The sequence below is a fragment of the Nothoprocta perdicaria genome, unplaced genomic scaffold (genome assembly GCF_003342845.1).
Source record: "Nothoprocta perdicaria isolate Ctin4 unplaced genomic scaffold, notPer1 scaffold_79, whole genome shotgun sequence".
In the NCBI taxonomy this organism is placed as follows: domain Eukaryota; kingdom Metazoa; phylum Chordata; class Aves; order Tinamiformes; family Tinamidae; genus Nothoprocta; species Nothoprocta perdicaria.
The window spans coordinates 1,267,332-1,292,781 of NW_020456076.1; the positions used below are offsets into that span (position 1 = coordinate 1,267,332).

At 38.9% G+C, this 25,450-nt stretch overlaps 1 protein-coding gene across 2 annotated transcripts; it reads left to right on the forward strand.

Moving 5' to 3' along the window:
• Window positions 1-25,450, forward strand: WASL (Wiskott-Aldrich syndrome like). 2 transcript variants are annotated; one of them, XM_026051664.1, is made up of 11 exons: window positions 1-132; window positions 1,374-1,460; window positions 1,985-2,081; window positions 6,594-6,617; window positions 11,380-11,548; window positions 14,399-14,441; window positions 14,760-14,913; window positions 19,034-19,554; window positions 21,795-21,903; window positions 23,334-23,429; window positions 24,357-25,368. In XM_026051664.1, exons 1-10 carry the CDS (start codon window positions 1-3, stop codon window positions 23,393-23,395), a joined length of 1,398 nt encoding a protein of 465 aa, XP_025907449.1. In that variant the 3' UTR covers window positions 23,396-23,429; window positions 24,357-25,368. The 2 variants fall into 2 exon arrangements, with proteins under 2 accessions (XP_025907449.1, XP_025907448.1); XM_026051663.1 differs by having other exon boundaries at window positions 23,334-25,450.

Sequence of the window (25,450 nt, forward strand, 5' to 3'; positions counted from 1 at the left end):
ATGTCTTCAGCAGTCGTTCAAATATATGCAGCAGATCGCAATGCCATGTGGTCGAAGAAATGCTGTGGTGTAGCTTGCCTTGTAAAGGACAATCCACAGAGGTCATATTTTATCAGAATATTTGACATCAAGGTAAGTACCCTTTTTGGCTTCCCCCCCCCCTCCTTTTCACTCTTTAAATTCTGTTGTATTCTTTCACTATTTTGAATTGAATGAATTGTTACATGTACAACTTCATACAAGAATGCTGAAGTCAATAGATGTCATACTGTAAGCAGTGCATTGCAATTACAATGCTTATTAATAGGTATTTGTGCATTTTTGTGAGCTATTCTAAATTCCATCATCTCATAGATATCATTTCTTAGGAAACAAAGTTCATGTATGATTTCTCTTACAATTCACAGAAGCAGTTTTCTACTAATCTAACTACTAAAATTAGTAGAAAATAGTATAATGTCACCTGTATGGGTACGTGTCAAAGCTTCAGCAGGTTTCATTGTGTTATATTTTCAAATTAGATACTGTCTTTGTAAGTGTGAGAAAAAGCAACTTTAAGATTGATGTGTTGGGGTATGTGGAAGTTGCAGGGCAAACGTGTATTTTCCATGATGTGTGTGTGTTCAAACTGAGGATGTTTATCCTGCTGTAATATTTCGTTCAAGACAGATTAGGGAATAGGAGCTATATAGGGAATAGAAAAGGAAACAGGGAATAGAAAGTGTGCATGGCACGTTTTCATAACCTGATACAGAGAAACGTAAGTCCTAGTGCCTTTCACCAAGGAGGTGACTCTGGAAGTCTCCCCGTTGTCCCTAGGGCTGGGAGCAGCATTCGGAGTTTGACCTCTGTCACTCGCTCCAGAATGCCTGCTGGCATTCTTTGAGATTTGGCCACTTAATTATTAGATTTGAGTGAAAAACTTGGTCCTTGGCTATCATACTGCAATGCCATAGATAGCAACTTCAAGAAATTTTCACCTTTGTAAAGTTTTATTTGAAGGCTGACCTGCAGGTAGGTAGCATACTGGCAGAAGCCTCCCTTACTGTAATTACTATTATAGCTATGTGATTGTTGTCACTGATATCACTGTTATTACTGCCAGTATCAGGATTGCAGATTGGAGAATTCGAAAGATATTTTTGAAAACATGCAGGAATTTGCACAGAAGGCAGAGACTTGTAATTGTCTGGGGCCTCTCCATGTCCCAGTGCACTTTGAACCCATTCTTTGGGGAGTGGCCAGGGTAGATGCTTAACACGACAGAGATCCAAACTTTTCATAAGTTCTAATGTGAAATGAGTTAAGCTTGGCAGTGTGATTTCAAAATATTTAAATATGTATATTTTTTTCCCTTTTTGTTTCCTTTTCAGGATGGGAAATTATTGTGGGAGCAGGAGCTGTACAATAACTTTGTATATAATAGTCCTAGAGGATATTTTCATACCTTTGCTGGAGATGTGAGTCTTAATGTCTTTGAGTACTTATTTTAAAATATTCTTTACTTATTTCAACAATAGCTTCTTCTAGTACAATTGAGGTCTTCACCTTCATTCTGTAAATTTCTTATAAAATACAATTTTAATTGTTCCTTGAAGATTTTTCTTTATAAAGCTTTTATTGTGCCTCAATTAGAAGATTTAATCCATAAGGCAAGCATAGTACATTTTCACTTCCCTGGTGATGCAGATTTCACGTATCCTTAAAGCATCACGAGTTTGGGGCTTTTTTGCCCCCTTTGATTTCAACCTACAGGATCTTGCTCAATTTTGTTGAAGTATGAGCTTTAGAAACTTGATTAATAGGTGAATATCCCCTAGTTAGAATATGTTTTCATTCAGATTTGGTGCCCAATTTACCATGTGGTGTTTTTCTTGTTTTTATTTTCCTGGTTATGTCTTCAAAAGGTTTAAGAAAACAATGAAGAAAGCCTTTAAAGTGTTTTCTTTAGTCATAGGTGGGGGGGAATATTAATGTTTTTCAGACATGTCAAGTTGGTCTTAATTTTGCTAATGAAGAAGAAGCTAAACTATTCCGAAAAACGGTAACAGATTTACTTGGACGACGGCAAAGAAAATCTGGTAAATATTCAAATTAATCTTAAGTTCAGGCTTGTTTATGTTGTTTTTTGGGGGGAGGCAGGAAATAATGTCTATGTTTGAAAGCTCCTGGAGCCATTTCTGCCATATTTCTGTGTAGAAATAGGAAAATATGTTTCATTTTTCTACTGAGCAAAAAATATTTTTCTGTTAATATTTTTTTATTTTTAACCAAGTTACTTGGTGCTTTCACTGCAAGTTTCTCTGCAAGTTGAACTCCAAGGTTATGGTGTTTGAAAATATAGACAAGAAGCAAAAAATTAAGTTGTCAGTGGGAAAACTGGAAATTTTCCTGTAAGCTGTTTTCATATTTGATTAGACACTCACTTAGCTCTGGGCTGTTCATAACTAATTTGTTTAAATTCAGCCCAAGTGGGTTGTAACGAAGGCTTTACCATCTGGGATGCTCAGGAGTGCATGTGAATGAATTACTGGCATCGGTCCAATGTTTAGCAGAGAAATGTCTTTTATTCACAAGCAGCAATCTTGTGAGAAGCCAAGAACAGAGACGCAGTGTGCCTATAGTGTTCCTAGCAGTGCAGGACGCTCTGAAGCATGACGTGCATTTTGCCAGCTGCACGGTGATGCCCGAGAAACATGGCCACAGTTCTGAAGGGAGTCTGGGCTCTTTACAGATCCTGTCTGGGTCCTTTTATGAGGAGCCCATAAACAACTTGCCCGTCTGACAGGCACGTGACTGCGAAGGATAAGCTGATGTTAAACATGGGCTGGGCACGCACGGATGTTCTCAGACTTGTTGCAGGCAGGAACATGGGCTTGTATACAAGCTGCGAGGTGCAGTTTTGTGCTCCATTCTGGACTGGAATTGCACTAGGAGTTCAGTATAGTCCAGTGTAAAGAGAGGAATCTCTGCTCTTGCAGTGCCCTCCTTGCCACAGTAAGCTCCTCCTTCCTCAGTAAGCTACGTGATCTGTGTAGTCATGTAGGTTTCCATCAGGGAAGGTGCCTCAAGCACAGAGCTTTTAGTCTGCAAGCTTAAACGCTGTTTTAAAGTTTACCTACAGGCCAAGTTAGAATATGTGTGTGACTTCTTGAGAAGAGTGAGGGCACTAAGAAATGGTGGAATTATGTATGTTTTGGAGATGTAGAATAATTTCGCATCAGCCTGAATCTCCTGATCCTGAAGTTTCATTCTATTAACTATCATCTGTCTAGAATACTGAGGTACAGTGCACAGACCTGACTAGGGAGGAAATAGATGTCCAAGTTGTTGGCCGTGATAAGCTATGTTTGAAAATGAAGTGGTTTAGTGAAAAACCCTTCTCCTGTTCACAGGGCGATCACAGTTCTTCCTCATGTAATTTTTCTTCACAGGACAACAAAAAATTTTCATGCTTGTTTTGAGCAAATGTCTTGGTTTCTGTGCTGAAAGGCACACTGTAGTATGAGCTTACTGATATGTTTTTAACTACATGTTGAAGATGACTTTTTTTTAAAAAAGTTTTTTTCCTTTGTTCAATTTTAAAGCAAGAATTCAAAAAAAAAAAAAAAGAGGGACTGGTCCTTGAACAAGCCACCGGATGGAGTTTCATATTTATGCCGTGGATGGGATTGTATCTAATTGCAAATCTAAAATAACAGGCTTTACACTTATCCAAGTCATAACCTGAATTGCAAATTGGCATAATACTCTTTAATGCAATTAACCTCTCAAAAATAGACCTTGTGTAGTCAGGTAGATGCTCTTTCTTTTTAAAGGGATTTTGCCACTTCTCTACCATCCAAAATATATTTCATTTCATCATGGCACCACCTGACATATTTTCCGCTGAAATGAGCGCTCCTTGTAATCACTTGGTAGCATCATTTGCCATTCAGCCTTGCTGCAAGATTTATCCAGGAGTCTTTCAGAAAGCCCTTGTCTTTGGGAGGTAGCAGGAACAACCATTCTGCCTCAGCAAGCTGAGGCTCCTGTGCAGAGTACCCAAGAGCTGCAGACACGGGCAGGTCCTCTGCCCTCTTGCACGGTGGGTGACATGTGTCCCGCTGTGGGGGCAGCTCTGGAGCCAGCGCGTCTGCACTTGCACTGAGGTGCAAGTCCACACTGAACACACACAAGCAGTTTGTTCATGGGGAGGCTTTAAATACAGTAGAAAGGGAAAGGGGAAGGAAGGGAGGAAGGAAGGAATTGATGTGAAATCTTCCTGTACCAGGGTGCTATCTAGTTAAATTGTTATTAAAAGAAAAAAAAAAAAAGTCAGAATTATATTCTCATCTTTAGGAAGAAATTACTGTAGTCATTTCATTTCTCTTGACTCATTCACATGGCCTTTATACTTAATTCTTAAAGATTCATCCCAAATAGTTCCTCTTAGTAAGCAGAGTGAACACTGTGTTCCACTTGGTGCTCATCAGCGTGATACGTTGATGCTTTGGGTCCATCTGCACTCAGGACCATGAATTATTTTAGTTTCTTATTTTCCATCAGGAATGTCGATGGGCCTATAGGCGCAGGGCCTGTCCTCGCTGTGTGCTGAGCTCTTAGCCATAATGGTGCAGCAGAGTCTTTTGCCTGGTTCTTAGCTTCCTTGGAGGTAGAAGCAGGTTTGAGTGCTTGGCTGACTTTATAGACAACTTGCACTTCCAGCGTGAGAGCTTTGTTGATGCTCGCAGAAGCTCTGCTTACTGTGTGAGCTTTAGCTCTTTACACCCTTCCCAATGCACTTCAGGAGCTTCATAGAGTGGCTGCTGGATATGGAGAACATCTGGCAGCTATAGAAGAACTGATGACTTGCAGCCACAGATGCACCTTTGTATAAACACCCAACAAAAATTTCTGGAAAAAGTGTTTAAAGTGTCTCAATTTGTTTTCTGTTACTTTATCTCTTGAACTCTGTTTCTCCTAATAAATATTGTAATGGATTCCTTTGATTTAGCACAAGGTCGCTCAGCATTTCCTGTGGATGCAGAGTGCTTTTGCCAGCATCCCATCCTGTGCCAAATGACTTGCTCTCAATCCTACGCTCTCCTTTACCATTTCTCCGAGTTGCTGCTTCCCAGATAGGACTGTGAATGTGCTCCAGAAGTTGAGTAGCCTTTTGGCAACCCAACACAAGTAGTTCTTAGGTGTTCAAGGAGAGAAAGCACAGTATTGGGCAAAAAAAAAAAAAAAAAAAAACCACCTTTTTTGTCCTCCAGACCTGGTAGCTTCTGCTGAGGTTTCCCTGCATAGGCTTTCCATCTCTGCCTGGCCAGGCTCTGCTGTGAGCTAAGAGGCGGTGCCTGTCCTTGGAAGACTTCTCAGCCAAAGAAGATTTTCAGAGCATTTTTCTTCTGTTCATCTCATGAAGGTTCCATGATCTTGAAAAGTTCTTTATTCTCACCTGAAGATCAGTTTGCCAGGCCACAGTGCCCTGCATACTGAAGTGTGGAGTGGATTTTACTGTATTAGGTCAAACCAGTCTGGACATGCCTGCTGGCTTCCTTGGGGAAGACCAAGTGTGTGTCTTGAAAGATACAGTGGACTTGGGCTTACTGAAAAGTCAATGGTCTACTAAAAATTCCCGTTACTACAAAACTCTTTGGAGTCCCTGTTAGGTGCCAGGTATTCTGGATTTAAAAGTGAGGATACAGTGTCTTATGTGTTGTATGGCAGGAGAGATGATAAACTGTGCTTGCCCATATGGGTGCTGTTAAACCCCAAACTTCTGAGAACGTGTGCACAGGTATGTCAGTGGTGTAAATGTAGCTGAACTACATGTCTTGAAGGGTGATTGTAAATGTCTGAGGCAGAAAAATGTGAACTGTAAGTGAGGGAAACACCTTTTAAAGGAGGGTTGACCATTACAGGCTGCCAGGAGTGTCTAAGGGTCCTGAGGTGTGAAATGCTCGCAACTACATTTTGATATTTCAAACCAATTTCTTCAAGCTCAGCGAAACAGTTGGGCTTAGTGCCTATAATAACAGCATTACTAGTTAGGAGAGTGGGTGCTGATTTTTAGTTATCTGGTCACATTAGGTAAATCGACTTGTCTCTTATTCTTTGCGTATAAAACAATTGTGAAGGGCTTTGGGGTCTGTGAGAACATCACTGCTTGGAAGTGCTATTTGTGCTTCAAATTAAAATGAAGGACGTGGTCTCATTTCCTAGTAATCAAAAAGTGCAACACATGATTTAGAAATCCTGTGTTGATGGGTTTTGTCAAAACAAAGTCATTTGAAAGCTGCTTGAGGACTACAAAACTTGGTAAAGTATTCAAAACATCTGAAACTCGGCCATTTCATTATGTTTGTATTTGGTTTGCTTACTTAAAATTCATGCCTATTTCTAAGTTTTTTTTATAGTTTTATAATGCTTAATTTTGTTTCAGTTGAGTTACAAGTCTAAAAACAAGAACGTTCTTAGGTTCTTAAGAGTGAGTTCAAGGTCATTCAAAGCTTCAGTAGAAAAGTAATATTTAGAAGGAAAGTTTCCAGTGATACCAATGAATAAACAGCTCATTTTCTTTTTCTCTCTTTTTTTTTCCCCATCAGAAAAAAGACGAGACCCACTGAATGGTAAGCTTCTTGCATGAATCTCTACGTTTTATTTGTTTTCCCCCAATTCTGTCCATTGTTGTTGCTCTACATATTTGCTTTGGACTTGGTGAGGATAGTTATGTGGTAGAGAAAGCAGTAAATTTGTATGCTGGAGGCCAATATATTTGTTTTGCTTTTATTCTTTGGTATTTGTTTAGTTCTTGCTTGGAAGATTTGTGGCTTTTGGAGGAGCATGATTTACAGCAAGTAGAACAGAAACCCTTCAGCTTAACCTATGAAGAAAGCTTTGTATTTTTTATTTGCTGCTGGATTTGCAGAATACATATATAAAGTTGATATACAGAACCTTGCTGAAATCAAAGGGCAGTTATAAGGGAGGTATTTACTTAAAGATAAGTTTAATCATGACTCAATTCATGAAACACTTATAAAATCTGAGTTTCAATATATGCCGCTACCGCAGTAGCATAGTCTTTTGGACATATACTGTATGTTTTTTGATGGTAAACATTTTCCTTGCATACAAGGATTATTTGAACACATCTTGCTGACATGAAGATACAGGCTCCCTGAGAAGATCTTCCCATCACTAAATTGATGGAAGGTATCAAAACTAAATATAACTTTGATTGAAACATGTTATCGTTTTTTCTAAGATGAAGTGAAAAATGCACAGCAGAGAATATCAAGCTTAGTTAAGACTATTATGAACCCACACTGAACCTAAAAAGTGATTTAATCTGTAGTATTTCTGTTGGTGATTGGAGCATAGGTAATATGGTAACAACTATTAGTTTGCTACTTGAGCAGAGATATCATCACCTGATCATCTGATATCCCTCAACCCTGAGGACAGCTGTAAACCTGCAGACTTGAGGTGGTCTTAGGCTTATACTAACCAAGGTGTCTAAGCATCTTGGTAGTTGGGTAACACAAGTAGGTAATTGCTAACCTATTTCCAAATAAAGCCTTCGTAGGGTCGAACATGGCTCAAATAAATGAATGTTTCTGTTCTCATAAACATTTAAGTTTGGAGGAAGCCCAGGCAGTAACGTGGGTAACTCTGGGTTGGTTGATCATTTCTGATACCTGTTTCTCGGTAGGATTCCTTCAGTTTCTTTGATCCCTTGAATTTCTTTAGGCTTCAGCTTGCAGTTGTTTTCCTTTTTCAGCAGCGTTTGCCTGCCCTCCCCTGAACAGTGTCTGCTTGATAGCAGCGTCTGCAGGGCAGAAGGGAAAGCGAAACAGCAGTGGTGGTACCACGGGCCACAAAATAAACCAGCTTTTGTCTCTGCTATGTTTACCTACAGTAACACAAACAAATCATTTGTCTGACTTGCCATCTCTGGCAGTGGGAGGATTGGAGAAAACCTATGAAAACTTTTGTACTAAAAATATAAATGGAAGTCTCCATTATTCATCCTGTTATAGCCAGGATGCCAAGAGCAGCTTCTTAGGAGAGCGCTGATGAGCGAAACTTGCCGTACTTTGATCCTATGCATTTTTGCTGGCCTCTTCTATAAAAAAACACAGGTTTATGCCCAGTGTTAATGCTTGTAATCACTAGTCAAAGCTCTGCGCACCTCTGTGTTTACTAACCTGGGCTGCCCATGTCCCTTTCATGTTCTCCTTGAATTTTATAAAGCTCAACTGTTTTAGTGATAAAGGTTTGGTTAGCCGTGTTCCTGCCTTCTGTAGTTGCAGGTGAGACCCCGATGGCGATGGACTTCACACTCCTCAGTTCTTGTAAGCCAGGCTAGAGCAGACACACATTGTCAGGGTTTAACTGAAGAAGCAGCTCTTGTAGGGTAAATTGGGGGTTGTATTGTTCTCTGTATATAGTGAAAAAATATTTTTCAAGAATGGTTTACCTGATTTTTTGTTTCCTGCTGTGCTCTGTATCAGTTACATGGTCTCTTATCAACTGAGGAGCAGGAACAGTCACGTCTCTGGAAGCGTGTGATCTGTGCCCAAACGCTGTGGGGCATTTGGTTTTAGCTGGGGCTTGGTTAGAGTTTCTGCGTATGCCGAGGTAAATGTCAAGTTGTATAGGAGAAAATATTGCTTTCAGTGGTAGGGATTAAAACTTTTTTTTTAATTTTATTTTTGTTTTGTTTTACAGAATTGCAGGATTAAACCAAATTAGCATTAACAGTTATGTAAAGTGTGTTAGCCTGTAATTTCCTGGGATTTACATTCCGCTCTCGTTTGTAATGACGAGGTCTCTATGCAAATAAAGAGGAGTTACTGTGTTTGGACTGACCTCTTGGTGAAGTCCTGCCCGAAAGAGGGATTTGTTGGACAACCGGGCTTGGAGGGAAGCTCTAAGCACCATGCAACAGACCTGTTTCAGCTGCTAACTGGAGCAGTTTGCAGTTATTCTTAGGCATCTGTTCGAGGCTACAGACAGGCCAGAGACATTCTAAAATACAAGGAATTTTCTAAAGTGGAAAATACTTCAAAATGTTTTGTACCACCTTTTCTGGACCTCCTTCTGAAGACATCGCAGATACTGCTGGCAGTGGGTGCTTAAAGCCGCTGTATTGTCAGGTTCTTCCTAATGATGAACTCTATGTGCCCCTCTCGTCTTCATTTATTGAGCTGTCTGTAGCTGATGGGGAAGGTGCATGTATTATGATGGGAAAATTTTTGCTGGATATAAATATGGCAGTTCTAGAAGAGTATAATTCTTTTCAAGGTCCTTATATCCCTCACGGACATCTAAGAGCTAAGGCTGACGGTAAGAATCACTTCATCTTAAAGATATTTCTGTAATATCTAGAACGGATGTTAGTGTCGAAGAACCAGGCTGTCAGCACTTAAATTGAGTTTGGGTAAATAATATCTCATTTTGTAAGTGTCTTTTGCTTCATGTAGCTTTTTATGGTTAATCTAGGCTTTGCATGCAAAAAGCAAGGCGTATATTGAAAGCTTTGGTCAACTGTGAGGGTATTGAGGACTTGCTGGCAGTTCAGCAGTTGCATTTTAAGTTTCACTGTAGCTTGAAACTGCAAATACCTATAACAGTAAGAGGGTATAATCAGTGGTGGAATAAAGAGGAAATTGCTGCAGTGTTTTATATTAAGCTATGAAATAAAGGCTGTAATTGTCTCTTCATCCTAAAGAAGCACTTAACTGCACATTTAAGTCTGCCATTGATAGTATTGATCAATTAGTGAATTTAATGCTAATGCTGAGTGTTGCTGTGCACAGCAGTATGTGGTCAGTGTGTGTTTGGGACTCTCACAAGACAGCAGTCTGGACTGTAGCCTTTCTGCTTTTGTAATTGCTGCCAGCAGCAAACACTTGCTGTCCTGTGTGCCCTTTTCATGCAGTTTTAAATCTTGTCCTCGCCCAGTTACAGTGGGATGTAGGAGCTGCCAGACGAGCTTTGTCTAGCTCAAAGCCTCGTCTCTTGTTCTGTTTTTGTTTCCCGTTCTGGCCATCACTAGCTCCTTGCTGCAGAGGTGTTAAACCACAAGGTCAGATAACGCTGCTGTCACAGGCCCCGCTGCATCGGCCTGCACGGTGTGATCCCGGCTGTCGGGGGGCTGGTGCTTTCAGAAGGTGTAGGGTGGCTGTGGGCTCCCTACAAACACCGTTGTCAATAGCTGTCAAAAGGCTTTTGTTCTCTTGTTTTTGCTCCTCCGCTTCAGCATGCGGTCAGAAGTCTGAGTTTGAGATAAACTGGTTAAATTGACTTGCTGACCGTTGCATGGCAGATTGGAGGGGAATGGAAGATGGCTGCAGTTTTGGAAGAATTAGATTAGTGATCCATGTAGATAGCTTTGTTTTGCTTTTTGAGGGCCTACGCCATATGAACAACAAGCTTAAATTGCTTCTTAGTGTTTAAATACCGCTAACATGTAAGAGCTATCTTCAGTGGAAATGAAGAAAAAAATGGGTGGAAAAGCTGCTAGAAAAGATCTCTTACTAGTGCTGTACACACAACAGATACAAGTAGAATGCCAAAATTGACAGGAGTTTAATTCAGATACATTTAAAATAAATACACTAATTATTTTAACATTTCTGATTTGTTAATCTCAAGAATGAGGTATGAGAATTTAATAATTTGAGTGTTTAATTTGTTTTCCCTGCTGCCTTTGTTCCTAGTACTCTTCAAGCTCAGTTTTTGTCTGTCTTTGATTATTTTGTGTTGTAATTTTGAATTATTTTGTAATTTTGAATTATTTTGCAAATACTCTGGTGCTTCAGAGACTTCACAACACATACAGAGTGAAGCCTGTTTACAGTCTGAAGTTCTTGTGAAGTTGTGTGTGCTGTAACAGAAATCATTCCCATTTGATGCTTGCTAAGCCACAGATCCTCTTTAAGATCAGTTTACTGTGCTGTCAGGTTGTGCTGCTGTCACTGTTTTATTTATGGAAGTCAGAATACCTACATCTAGGATTGTAGTTACAGTTGTTTCCTTGTACAGACACGTCTTGGTGTTTCTTGTTCTGATGAGTGAAAAATTTCGCGAATGCTGTACCTATCATAATTCAATTTCAAATCATCTCCTATGTCAAAATTACAAAAATTAAATTCTAGTTCATAAAACTATGCTGGCATTGCTCTGCTCCAGCAACATTTTTCTTCAAACAATTTGGTTAATACTTCTGACACCCAGCACTCAGCTGCATGTGGAACACTGGCTCTGGTGTGAGTAGTTTCTCATTCACAAGAAGTATATATGTATGGAGAGGGGTGGGGACTTAGTAGGTTAAGAATGATTTTGTTGAAGAAATAGTAAAAATCTTGTATGTTTTCTTCACAGGTCCAAATCTACCAATGGCAACTGTTGATATCAAAAACCCAGAAATTACTACTAACAGATTTTACACACCACAAGTCAACAATATTTCATATACCAAAGAAAAGAAGAAAGGAAAAACTAAAAAGAAGAGATTGACAAAGGCAGATATTGGGACGCCATCTAACTTCCAGTAAGGACATTCTTGAGTTTTGCCAGTCACACGTGCAAATACGCCAGGCTTAAACTGTGTGACCGTTGAGTCACCTCAGTTATAGTGGATATGAGCCAGCACATTGTGAGGTTTCAAGCAATTACTTTAGACACAGGCGAAGTTCACTTCAGTTCTGAACACAAGTAACTTGCTGTCCTTAAGTCACTTAGCTGCATAAAGATGCCTTGGTTAAGTGGTCAACCTAACAGCCTCATTGATCATCTTTTTAACACCATGTTCTTAGGCTGTGGCTGTAAGTTGTCCTACAAAGTGCACCTGCCAGTTTGGTTTTGCAAGGTGATGGAAACAGTAGAGCCATGTGCTCATCTCTGGCTTCCTGTTTGTAACGTTACTCACTGTGGTCCGTGGGCAGGCGCTGTGTCTTGTGATGGAAGCCCAGAATGCCTTGGACACCTGGTAATCAATGGAGTTTGCTTGCTGTAGTTTCTTACGTGATAGCTGTTGCTATGAGGGAAGATACTGTTTGGAAAAGCTCTGCCTAAGTTTACTGAATTGCTGGTTTATTGAGTGGTAATTTGATTGTTTGATCTTCAGCATTTTAAAATAAAATGCTGCTGCTTTAACAAATAAAAAACTTGAGTTAATTGCAGGAAACATCAGTTTGCTTGAAATCTTAGAAAGCAAATGTTAGGAATGCATCTGAAACTGGTAAGCCCTGTGCTTTTGAAGCACTCCCTGGCATCATTTACACTGATGCACTTTTCTAGATTGAAAATCCCTAATATAATTTTAGGGCTACTAGTTACCATAATATTACAATTATAGCAATATAGTGTTTTGAGAGAGTGTTCTGTAGAATAGAGCAGAGGACAGAAAATAAAGGAGAGGCTGAAATCCATCCCCGACCAGGTTGTGCTTAGATACTTCAGACGTCTTGCTGAGTAGAGAACTGACGGGCTGCATCTGTTCGGACAGGCTACATCTGTTCATGTCTCTTCATACTGGAAAAACAGAGGAAATTGGTAGCTGGTCACTGCTGTAGCTCTGCTGATGGTCCAGGCAGACAAAACGGCAAATCACAGTTTGCCCTGATGTACCTGGCCTCTGATCAGAGCTCTTGAGGGGTGTAAAGCAGTCCCCATAATATACTGAGTATGAGACTGTGCTACAGTGTCTGTCAGACTCTCACAGTTGTGGAACTCTTCATGTGCAGTCATAAAATATTCAGGTTGTCCTAGAAAAGCTGAGAATAAGATGATATGAAATATTGAATGAAGTTCAAACAAAGGATATGTTCTAGTTTGTGTCAGGATTTGTATACAGGCTAAGGTTAAATGTAATTTTAAATCAAATATAGTGAATCTTTGCAAAAGGAGCTTGAAAATGTGGGAGTAGCTTTTCAGTTTCCCTATTCTGAGCAGTTAAAAAAATATACTTATATAGCATACTGCTGCATGCACTTAAAAATATCACAGAAACTGTGGTTACCTCATGAAGATTTCCAGAGGTTTGTTTTTCATTGCAGGGCATAATGTTTATGGTCATTAGGTACAAGTAACTTACTTTTTTTACCTTCCTTTGAGGTATCAAAAAATGAATAACAAATATTAGTATTTTACTTCTTAAGAACTTTAGTATCCATGAAGTGCTGTAATCATGTTTGATTAATAGTTATCATGCTCACAAACTGTACAGGTATGCAAGGGTGTAAGATTATATTTGTTAGTAAACTTCTGTTAACTTGCCTATGCCAGTTTAAAACAGTATAATTGGATTTGAGACTATACATTTGGAAGTACATGTCCAGTTTGCATGAAGCAAGCTGTATTGTAACATCCAGAATAATACCATGGTGATAAGTCTGACTGTATGTTAATAATAAGAGGAATTCAATGTGCCTTCCATTTAAATAAATCTTACATATTTATATTAACATTTAAGCAAAGCAACGGGCTTTTAGTTCTGCCTTTTCTGTATACAAAGCAAAGGGCTTTTAGTTCTGCCTTTTCTGTAGCATAATGCAACTTTTAAGTCAGACTTTCCCCTATTCTTATCTCTTAAGCTAAGAAATCAGCTTCATGTAGTTACATCAAAACCAACAACTAGACGTAGAACAGCATCATCACGGAGGGAACTTGGCCTCTGGTGGTAGTAACAGCCACAAGCCTGGATCCAACAGCCCTTGTGCTGGGCACTTAAAGAAAAAAAAAATAAATAAAAATAAATAAAACAGAGAGAAGGCAAGACAGTCTTTGCAATTTGGCAGGCTTCTCTCTTCTACTGTCTTTTTAGATTAGAGTATTGAATAATATCTTTAATATCCACGTGAAGTGGGCACCAGATTTTTAGAGGAGTCAGGTTGGAGTGAAACCTAGATGAATGACTACTGAAAATTGTCCTTATTTTATTTCTCTGCAAAAACAAAGTGAATGAGAGGCATGTCAGGAAAGTGAGAGCCAACCAGGATGGGAGGCAGGAGGAGGACTGCAACCCTGTGACGCTCTTCAGTGTGACAGATGCTCTCCTTGGTCGTGTGCAGCCCTTGCATTGGTATCAGTATAAACTGCAGGATACTACAGAGCCTTAACGTCTTCCTGAAGACACCCCCTAAGGGTGAAATTGGGGCTTTGTCTGTTTTCTTTTTCTCACGAGACAAAAAGCGAGAAGGAGAGTTGTTATTTCCCTCACAGATGAGGCTCTGATGTGTCCAGTGAGATCAAGGTGGAAGCTAGGTGGTGATAGTTATGATAGTTATCTAGGGGTTACTTTCATATTTTTAAAATTGTTATTTTAAAATAATTATTTTAGTTAATAAGATCCTTTTTACTCTGCAGATTAAATAGACTTTTCTACTTTTTTTTTTTTAAGGCACATTGGACATGTTGGTTGGGATCCAAACACAGGTTTTGATGTAAGTATTTTATTATATTGCTCAATGTGCTGAACAGTTACAAGCTACAGAGCTTTTTTTTTAATTTAAGTGGTTGAAGTTTAGCGTGAACTAGATATTAACTGCACTTCACAGTATTTTTGATTACTTTTATTTCTGTAATTTAAGCAGAGAAAGATGGTGGAGGAGCAGAAGGGAACAGAGATGGGATTGAGGGGAAAACATGTAAAACCTAAGTTTTTGTTAGGTACATCCCACTCCTAAAATAGTCCTAAAATTACTTTCCAACTGTAAACCTCCTTTTTCAGGATACTTGAAACTAATCTATTTAATTTACAGGTAAACAACTTGGACCCAGAACTGAAAAACCTTTTTGATCTGTGCGGAATTTCAGAGGCCCAACTTAAAGACAAAGAAACTTCAAAGGCCATATATGATTTCATTGAAAAAACAGGAGGTGTGGAAGCTGTTAAAAATGAACTTCGTAGACAAGGTGGGTTTCCCTTTACTTTCACATCAGATTTTGCAGGTGTTCTTCTGCCTTAAAAATTGGATTGTAACCTGTTGATGATGATCAGTTCTGATCTTCTCTGGTCTTCACATCGCTACAGATATATTGGATTGTAATGCGTTTGTACATGATGCACTGTGGAAGAGACAATCAAAAAAAAAGTCTGTGCCTCACTCATGAGAGTGCTTTTTCCTAAAAAAGTCTTTTCTCTGTCAGCTAAGTAACTTCCAGTAATGTTTTGCTGATTGCAAAGCTATGCAATACATTTCATATGGATTTTTTTTTCAGATTGCAAATGTTATATATTTTATTTATAGCCTGAACCTCATAAATAAATTAAATTCTTAAAAGTCATATATCTGTTATTAGCTGTAGTAGTACAACAGTATGTGGCTGACAAGGATGTGTGCAGCGCAGTGTCCCTTTAGCCCTGGTGGCAGTGTATGCTGTGCCTTGCCGCAGCCAGAGACCAGGAAATCTGATGTAAATGTTTAAAGAAACCAAAGGTGTCACCTCCCTTTTCCACCTCTCCTCCCTGTTTAAAGTAAAAGGTAGCACTTGCTCATTAGGGAGGTCTGATTAAATTTCTGCCTTAGGAAAACTCTAAAATACGTAACTTCTGATTTTTAAATGCAATCTCAGCTGCTGCAACATAAAAAGTCAGTGTGAAAATTACATTGCTAATATCAAACTTCAATTAAAGATTGATATTGAAACCATTGAAATTATAGCCATGTAAAACTGGTGAACAAATTGTTCGAGTGCTTGAATAGCTACAGATTTGGGGTACAGTAATTTATTACATTTATTTCTTAGGTCCCCCACGTTGGAGTGGTATGTATTTGAGTTGGCATCCAAGAATGTGTTTGAAACTATTCCTGCTGCAACTGTGTGATTCTTTTCTAACGGACAGGAAATCCCAGTCCACATTTGTTTGGTGGTGATACTACATGCTAGTCAGACTTTTTAGTTGAATTTCAAGCAAAATTAGAATTCTTGATTTTGTCTCAGTAACAACTCTGTTTCTTTATATAATCTTAACTCTGTTCAGATGTGTACAGAGTTACTGACTGAAGATCTTAGATTGACTTCAAGATTTGTCTTGAAGTTCCTATGACTAGATTAAAATAAGTATAAAATGCTAGTTTTTTTGAAATGTGTGCATTAACGTCGTTAAAACAACTTTGCATGTATGCAAGTGAAAGATTAGCTGCTTTGTCTTTAACATGCATGATAAATATGATGAGGCTTTTGCTGTGTGGTAAAGGTAGATGAATAGTGAATAATAAAAGGTTAACCCTAAAAGTTTAAAATTCAAAATTTCAGTGGTTTTATCCAGAAATACGTTGTGGTGTGTAGTTTGCCTGCTGTTTGAAATGTTCTCTTTTTGCCTCTGAAACACGTTCTCCTGTCTTTTGTTGCAAGAATTTCTGTGCTGAAGTGTTCACCCTGCTAAGATGCTGAAGAGAGTCACAACCCATTTGTTGTTCTGTTGAAACAGACGTTATTTCTCATTTTACTTGCCCACCCTCTCTCTCTGTTATTGCTGTTTTTGGAGGTTGGGTGTTTTGTGGTGGGGACGCTATTGATAGTCTTTACAGCTTCTTTATTAATATCCATGTTCAGATTAATTTGCGTTTTTAAAACTTACTACTTTTTTCACTTGGCATGTATGGGTTAGGATGAAGTAATGGCCTTTCCTCCTTGTTTAAAGGAGAGCAAAACTGACAGGTGTTATAGCTACCTATAGTCTGCTCATAGCAGGGGCTGCAGTACAGGATATGGAATTTTCATTCCTTTCACTTCTCAGTTACAGTGCAGTTAAAGCTTAAAAAAACCTCCTGACTTTATTTCCAAAGTTTGGATGTTGCATATTTCCCTGGCTCTCATACTGATAAATCCTGTGCCTCTGGAAACCTCAGGTTCAAGGCCTGCAGATATTAAAGGCTCTGGAGCGTGTCCGTGTTGTGTACTGGTATATACACAAAAACTGTACGTACTACTTACTGAATAAGTTTCTAGTTAGAAATTGTTGCCCTCAATGGCCAAGAAAATAAGTTAAAGTCAACTGAAAACTGACTTAATTTTTCCTTTCAAGAATGTTGATAATAATTCCTTCTGAGAAAAAAATACAGAATTTGAAAGGAGATTTTCTGCTTGTGGTTTTTTTTTTTTTTTTTTTTTTTTTTTTTTTGAGGGGTGGGATAAAAGAGACAGGAGAAATTTATATAAAGCTTAGGAAAATGGCACTTAGGAGTAATATGCCATTCTATAGGATGTGCAGGGAAGGAGGAATAGGTGGTTCTTCCTTCAAGTGACTTTTTCAGGGATTTCTCCCTGAAATTTCTGTTCCCTGTTCTCCCTGAAATTCTCTGTTCCCTTGCAGACAGGTTGCTTTCTCAGCCGTTAACAGGAAGAGGGTAATAGAGGAGGTAAAAATCAAGCAGGTTTCTTGAGGGCAAAGGCCTTTTCATAGTTAAATCATGTGCAATTAAATCTGATTTTCAAGAAGGAAAGAGAAAAAATCACATATATATGTGAGATATAATATATTATATTTTTTAATCCAGGCACTGTCATATTACTAAGTAGTTATATGAAACAACTGCACAAACCACAAGCCGTTAGATATTTAGTGGAAGAGGAAATCGAATTGTGCTGTTTAAATGCTCTTAGCAGAGGAAGTGCAATTCAACACAAGCTGTTAGCAATGATCCTCTGCTCTGAAGTATCTTTGAAGCTGTTTTTTTCTTATAATCTTGTACATAACAATGTTGTTGGAAATTATTTTCCACAAAAGGGAACAAGACTCAGTTTTGTAAGGGTTGGAGGGGAGAGACAAGTACTTCAATATGTATTTCACTTGAAGTTTGCAGGCATAAAATATGAGAGAAAGGCTCAGAGTAGCTTCTGTTAGCAAAAATGAAGATCACATAAAGATATTTTTGTTTGTTTGCCAATTTCTTCAAGATTAATCTACCCACATGCTTAGAATGTAGATGCATGGTTGTAGTTGCATGTGCTCATGAAGCAGGTTTTTTAGGAGCAAATTTTAAAAAATGCTTGTGCTGTTAGCGAGATAAAACTTCTAAATGAGTGTTAGACTTCTTTTTGCGTGGAAGGGGACTGTTTCAGCAAAACACGGAGATTCCTGTTCGTATTGCCTAGTGGTGGTGGGAGAAGTTGTTTAGGAGGTGCTTTCCATGACAGGAGGAGCAAACTGAGCGGTGTCGTGAAGGCGGCTTTGCCCTGGGAAGCAGTAGCCAGCAGAGAGAGATGCGGGTTTGTGACAGCTCCCTGCCTTGCCCACCAAGGCACATGAGCTGGAGGAGACTCAAGTGGGTCTCTCTGGGTGTCCCCCGTAGCTTGGGGTGCTCTGCCAGGGGCTCTGCTGCCCTGCTGGCTGCCAGGTCAGGTCGGTTTAAGGATGCCAGTGCCCACACTGAGTGCCACGTGCCTGGCACCCTGGGCCTCCTGCTCCCACTGGTAACACGTTCCCAGTCTTTTAGTGCTTGAAGATAATGCTTCAAAAATAATTCCCTCAATAATTTCAGTATAAATTAATAATAATAATCATCATCTATGGAATGGAAATGATGTATACTTCATTTTAAGAGTATTTTGACATCTTTTTTCTCCTTCTTTCACAGTTCAACAGATTTTTTTGAAGGTTTCTTTTGAAATCTTGCCAAATTTTATCAAGAGAAATTGTAATCTTTTAGATATATTTTGGATTTTGAAGGAAATTACTACAGTAGGACATCTCCCCCCGCCCCCCAATAAATAAGTAATGACATAGCTTGTTTTAGAACTTGGGATTCTCTTTATATATGGCAGTCATAGTCTATGCTCTCGAAATAGTGACAGACATAGGGGCTGTGTTCGCCTTAGCTTATGTTCATGTAAATGTTATTTATCTTCAGCCAAATCCAGGATTGGTGAAGCTTGCACAGGCACAGAGATCCGTGTAAAAGGGAAGGCAAAGCTTGGTGGTTGTTGCTTTTTTTTTAAAAAAAAAAAAAAAAAAAAAGGATCTTTCTGTAAAGCTCCTGAATGCTCAGGAGTAGTGAGTAATTCTGTGTTCTGTCTTGTTCTGTTTCAGCTCCACCTCCGCCGCCGCCATGCAGAGGGGGACCCCCTCCACCTCCACCACCACCTCCCCATAGCTCGGGCCCTCCTCCCCCACCTGCTAGAGGCCGAGGGGCTCCTCCTCCTCCTCCTTCAAGAGCTCCCACAGCAGCACCGCCACCCCCACCTCCATCTAGACCAGGTGCAACAGTGCCCCCTCCTCCTCCAAACAGGATGAATCCTCCTCCACCACCAGTGCATTCATCATCTGCACCATCTGGTCCTCCTCCACCACCACCACCACCAGCAAGCGGGTCATCAGTGCCCCCGCCTCCACCTCCACCTCCACCCCCTCCTGGTCCTCCTCCACCACCAGGTCTTCACTCAGAGGTTGACAACCAGCTTCCAGTTCCTGCAGGAAACAAAGCAGCACTCTTAGATCAAATCAGAGAAGGTGCTCAGTTAAAGAAAGTAGAACATAACAGTCGACCAGTGTCCTGCTCAGGAAGAGATGCACTATTAGACCAGATACGACAGGGTATACAACTGAAATCTGTAAGTAAAGCAGTTTCTTCTCCAAGTCCCTAGTGGAACTTGCAAATGGATAGAATACCAAAACATAAACAGTAACTTGTAGCTTTTCCCTTTGGGCTGGATCATATTTTTATTTTTTTTTTAAATAAGGCTTTACTAGTGAAGAAAATGATTAGAAAGTACGTTTGCTACATCGGTTTTTCTCATATCAAATTCACTTCTCACTTTCAGTAAAGTTTTAAATTCAAATTGAAAGAACTTTTGCAAGAAGTACTATGCAGATGCTGCTAATCTCTTGAATACTTCAGTGGAAAAAGAACTGCGGGGAGTGGGCTCAGCAGTAGTGGTACTGTAAAGCAGTCACTAGATCACTTCTTGCCACCTTAGAAGAGTCCTGTGCTCTGCAGATGTTGAGGCTGCCTCTGCCCCTAGTGGTTGTCTCTGTTGTTCCTGCTGCAGCTCAGGGAGTTTCTCGGTGTATTCTCTAGGAAACTCAGTATGTGCAAGGCAAGTTTTGCCCGCAGATACAGCAGTGCTGTTAGGGTGCCTACTCTCTGCGTTGTATGAAATGCATTTATAGTAACATGTTGGCCTAAAAGCCCGGTCACTGATGTCTAGAAGATGTTACACAAGAAAGGTGAGCCACTTCTAACATTACAGGAAAATATACCAAAAATGCCCCATTAATAACACTAAATTGCAAATACTCCTAATGTAAAACTAGCCAGTAGTTAGAATGATTGTAGAAGGAATGTGGGAGGTAACAGAACAGATCATTGCTTTCTGTAAAGTAAGAAAGTCAACATCTTCCCATCTCAAGCCCCACCAACTGGTCCCAGTGTAGCCATGCTAAAGAACAAACTCTTGGCTTTCCTTGCACATGACTAAGTACTCTTTATAAACAGATTATGCACCTGTAACATGTAAATCTGTAACTTCTGTCTGTAGTCACTTCATGTTTAGGAGTATGCTTCTTTTAAGAAATAAGTTTACAGAGAACCTTTTATGCTGTGAAAGTTTTAAAAAGTATTGAAAGCAGTCACGGCATTGAGTATTCCTCATAAAGGAAATTTGCTTATGTGTCTAGGTTGATTAAGTATTATGGCTATAAAAAGGTAAATAAAGACTGTGACACCTTAAAGAAAAAAAGGGAGAGGGAAATAAAGCATATTTATGTGGTGTAACAGTCTTTAATTTACCAGTAAAGTGTAACTATTTCAGTTTGAGATGTTAGAAGCAGTACATTTCTTTGTTAACAAAGTAAACTAGCACGTGCTGCACAGATGTGCAAAGCGTAACGCTATATCCCTCTGGCCTTTGTGTTTGAGGGCTTTGAAATATGAGGGTTTTCTAGAGCTTATGGATTTTCTCACCTGAATTAGTCAAATCTTCTAAAAAAAATTTTTGAGATGATTCTAACACTGAAGAGGGAGAAAATATTTCTAAAGTTGCTTTAGGCCATGTCTCTCTGCTTCCTCCTCCCCGCCCCGCTATATTTTAACTTAAGTCTTTTCACCCTTCTTAAGTCCCCTATTCAGTCCTTCATACTCTGTAAGTGCAATTTGTTTCTTTATCTCTCTTTAGTTATTACTTGTCACCATCTTGCATTGTGCTCCTTACACATTTGGTTTAAACTGCTTTTTTCACAACACTGATTCAACTTTCAGCTAGTCTGATGTTCAGTAAAAGTTTTCTACTCGACCTAATTTTTTTCTCTTAATCTTTGACTCTCATTTCTGCTTTTTTGGTCATTCTTTTGTGCATTTGATGCTTCTGGTGCAAAATGTGTAAGGGCATATTAATATTTAATTGTTAGTACAGGTATGCTCTATGATACTCAAGGCTACTTTCAGAAGGGATTATTGTCCCAGAGTAAACTTGACTAACAAACTTAACAAACAAGAAGAAAAACTGTTGTATACTAGGGATAAAAAGGGTGTCTTTGGGGGAGAAGGGAAGAGCTATACGATCATTATATGTATACATCAAGGTTTCTTTACATCAGGAAGCTTTCTCCTAACTGAGCACTTGCTTCCTGGTGTATGAGTTGCAGTATTGAACACCAGTTCATTCTCAAGCTTAGCTGTCAAAAAAGTTCTGACTTTTTTTTACATAGGTCTAGTTCGAGCTAAGAAAACTGACTCTGTACTTGTCCTTGCATCTGAAAACAAGCTCAGCAGTTTTATAAGGACAGTTTGTCCAGAAATACACAGGTTGTTTTTCTGACTACATCTTTGTGTGCTCTTTTTTCCCCCCTCGAGGTATCTGATGGCCAGGAGAGCGCGCCGCCTACGCCCGCACCCACCTCAGGAATTGTGGGTGCACTAATGGAAGTTATGCAGAAAAGGAGCAAAGCCATTCATTCTTCAGGTAAGCCTGGCAGGATTTTCCTGACATCAGGCTGTCTAAGTGGTAAGGTTTCAGTGGAACATAAAATATTAATAGGAAAAAAAAAGATTTCAGAATACAGTCAAATATAGAATGCTCTAGACAGACCATCAGTGATGGGTTCAGTAGTTACACTGTGGTACTTTATATGTTGTTTGTATATAGTAGCTTGCAGTGATACTGAATTAAAAATTACTGATCAAGGTTAGTAACCACCTCTTCTAAAGACTTTTTTAGATCTGATATATTTTTTATCCACTAGATACCTAATGTAATGTTAGTCAAAAGAATATTTTGGAAAGCAGGGTTTTTAAAAAAATCTGTTTCTAAAGCAAAGGCTCTTGCAGAGTTGGACACTTAGATCTATGTGGTTCCCAGTGTACTTTGGATGCCACCTGCTGGATAGTAAATGAATGGCTAGTTGTGTGCTTTTTACTGAGCAGACTTTTCAGACTAAAATACATTGAAAAAGTAAGACTACAGCAGTGACTAGAGGATTTGCATTTTTCAAACATGAACTTGTACATGCAACATACACATACAATAATAAATACAGTTCAGTAGCTGCAGTGCAGCCATTTGATTGCATCTCTTCTTTTTCAGTCTGATACCTTTTTTCTTCCAGAGTTTGTCAGAACCAAATCTGCACTTGCACTCTGCAGACACTTGGGTTGTCTCCAATATAATTACGTATTGCCTTGTTGACCTCCATAGTAATTTCAATTTTTACACAAATTGCTTTACACAAACACCAGAAGGATACTAAATTCAAAGGTATTAGGAGGTGAATTTCCTGACCTGACAAATCAGTATTTTCATATGTACAATAATTTAATAATTGTCGCCAAATAAATGTATAAAGAAAAATGGAAGATGGAATAAAGTTAAAAATAGAAGCACTCTGTAGCATTCCAGTAACAGTAGCAGTCTGTAGCCAACAAGAACTCTTTTTTTCCTGCTTAGGTAGTAAGAAAAAAATCTTTTCATGAGGTAAGTTTGAGGAAGCAGTTCTTAACTTCAGGAGTGAATCTGTCCCTGAAGTTAAGAATTTAGCGTGAACATGGGAACATGGTATCTACTCACTTTTTTTCAGAGAGAAGTAATAACAGTAAAAGCATGAATAAAAACTTTTCTCTGTCACAGCAAAAGAGAAGTCTGCCCCGCACACACCCTCCCTCCCATAGTAGGAAGTCAGTGAGAAATGAAAGGAATTAGAATTTATATCTTGATAGTGGTTGCAGCTTAAGCTGAATGTCACATGTAGTGTAGCAATTTTAGTAAAATACTTCGGGGTTCCCAAATACATTGTCTTGGCTTCATTGAAATAATGTTTCTATTCCATGAAAATTGTGGAACAAATATGGAAGACTTTTGCCCAGCATGCAAGTGACTTGTACTTCCTTGTCTTGCAGATGAAGATGAGGATGAAGATGATGAAGAAGACTTTGAGGATGATGACGAATGGGACGATTGATCATATATTATATTATATATATATATTTTTTAAGGTGAATGATATACTAAACACACTTTCTGTCTATGGATTCTGTAAAATTTATCATGTAAATGTTCTACCAATTTGCTGTATATTTTTGTTGCCTTTTGCTTTTTTATTAATCTGTGCAATACCTCATTTAATCTGTAAAGGTTTGTCATAATCCTCTACAAAGCTACTCCCTGTTAATGTGTGCGAGTTTACACCTGGATGATCATGTGAATACTTTCCATTCCATCAACAAGGGAGTTTAAATGTAATATGTGAGACTGACAAAAACCTTAATGTAATTTAGTTATAATGCAAGAAGGAAAACACTATTTTCATACCCTACTTTTTCTGTATCTAAATTTTCTTATTAAAACCTAGTATAGCACTATGTTCTTTAAGTGATGCAGCTCTTAGTTTGTTTAGCCCCTTCATTTCACATGCAATATTACATGAATGTTGAGGCTGGTTTATAATATTGCACAGTTACAAGTACATCACAACATTGCAGTTGAAACCTTTCTAGTACACTTTACATAAAAGCAAAATCATACAGATATGCACAGCTAGTTGTGAAGATTACCTTGCCCCAACTGTAGCAATACGGACTGCTCTTGAACAGCAGGGAATAATTGAGTGCTTTAATTAGAGAACTGCCTATCTGAGGTCAAACAGGGTAGTAAAGTAGTGGTAAGGATATCTTTGGTGCAGGCCAGTTCAGTCCTCTCTTTCCAGCTCTTATCTTTAAAAATGAAGAAGTGTAAACTGCTGGGGGGCTTTACTGGAGTCTGGCAATTGCTACAGTTTGATTTATTTTTAAAAATCAATTTTACCTGTTATTTGGGCTGAAGGGCTGCATTTAATGCTTGCTTCAATAATGTTTAATTACATTTTAAAATGTGTAGGGCATTGGTGTACTAATAAAGTAAACTTTAGTGGTATTATTTTGCAGTCTTTGAGTTATGGTACATAACAAATGCTGAAGCACCAGTCCCACGTCCAGGAAGTCGGGAAGCTGTTGACTCGGAATATACGCTTTGAATATGTGCTGAACTTTATGGCAATATTCTGTCTTCATATGCTGGCTTTAAGACCAAGGGTTGTGATGAAGATCAAGGACCCTGTTCACGGGAATGGTATTGGAGTAAGTGGACAGAAAATTGGGTTTCTCATTTCACAGCTTGCACATCTATCTAAGTTGTACTTTTATAGTGTGGTAAACATTGGCATATCTGCCTATTACAAAATATTAATCTGTGTTAGGTGGGTATTTAATATCTGCAGCGCTAATTACTGTTACTTACTGTAATTTTCAGGTAGAGTGTGGTTTTTTCTTTGTTTTCTTTTTCTGAGAGAACCACATTAACTGATGCAGAATATTTAGTTAAGTCAGTCATATTTGGAGCATAGTTAATACATAGTGTTCCTGGATCTCTGACTGTAGTCAAGGTATCAAATTAAATTTAAGTTATCGGAATTGTATTGACTGAAACCCAGTGTTGACCTGATCTTGACAGGCTGGACCTGCATGATACGGCTTGGATTTCTAACACAGTTATAACCTAGTCTTTAGAGAATGAGTTTAGACATACGAAAAAGAAAGGAAAGTTGCTGAAAGATAGTGGGAGAGGTATGGTTGTAGTTAAATTATTCAGAGGATGCTGACTTTCTTCCAGGAGTAATTTAAGCACATAACTTGAGGAAAAAGAAAATTGCAAGTGGTCTAACTTTCCTGCGGTAGCTTTTGCATTGCCCTCTGCTACTGGAAACCCTTCCTACCAGCTTTGCTGCTGTAATAGCTTGAGCATTGAGTCAAGTGCAAGTGCAGCCTGGGTCAACTAATGTCCGTGGAGTTACAAGCTTGTGTATAAAGAAAACAATTGTATGGCTTTCATATAACTTCTGGCTCTGCTACCTTATTCTTACTGCATATAGGGCATTTAAAATTAAGCAGATGAGGCCTAGAGATTTTCCAAACACGCTGATTAATAGGTATGTTTAGCTCTTATGTTTTCTGAGTTGGGATTTCTGTAATATAATTATGCA

Excerpts from the sequence above, each read along its gene's own strand:
- WASL (XM_026051663.1), top strand. The coding sequence starts at position 1 with ATGTCTTCAGCAGTCGTTCAAATATATGCAGCAGATCGCAATGCCATG. Across the intron at positions 14,914-19,033 it reads AAATGAACTTCGTAGACAAG|CTCCACCTCCGCCGCCGCCA; the intron begins GTGGGTTTCCCT and ends GTTCTGTTTCAG. Across the intron at positions 19,555-21,794 it reads AGGGTATACAACTGAAATCT|GTATCTGATGGCCAGGAGAG; the intron begins GTAAGTAAAGCA and ends TCCCCCCTCGAG.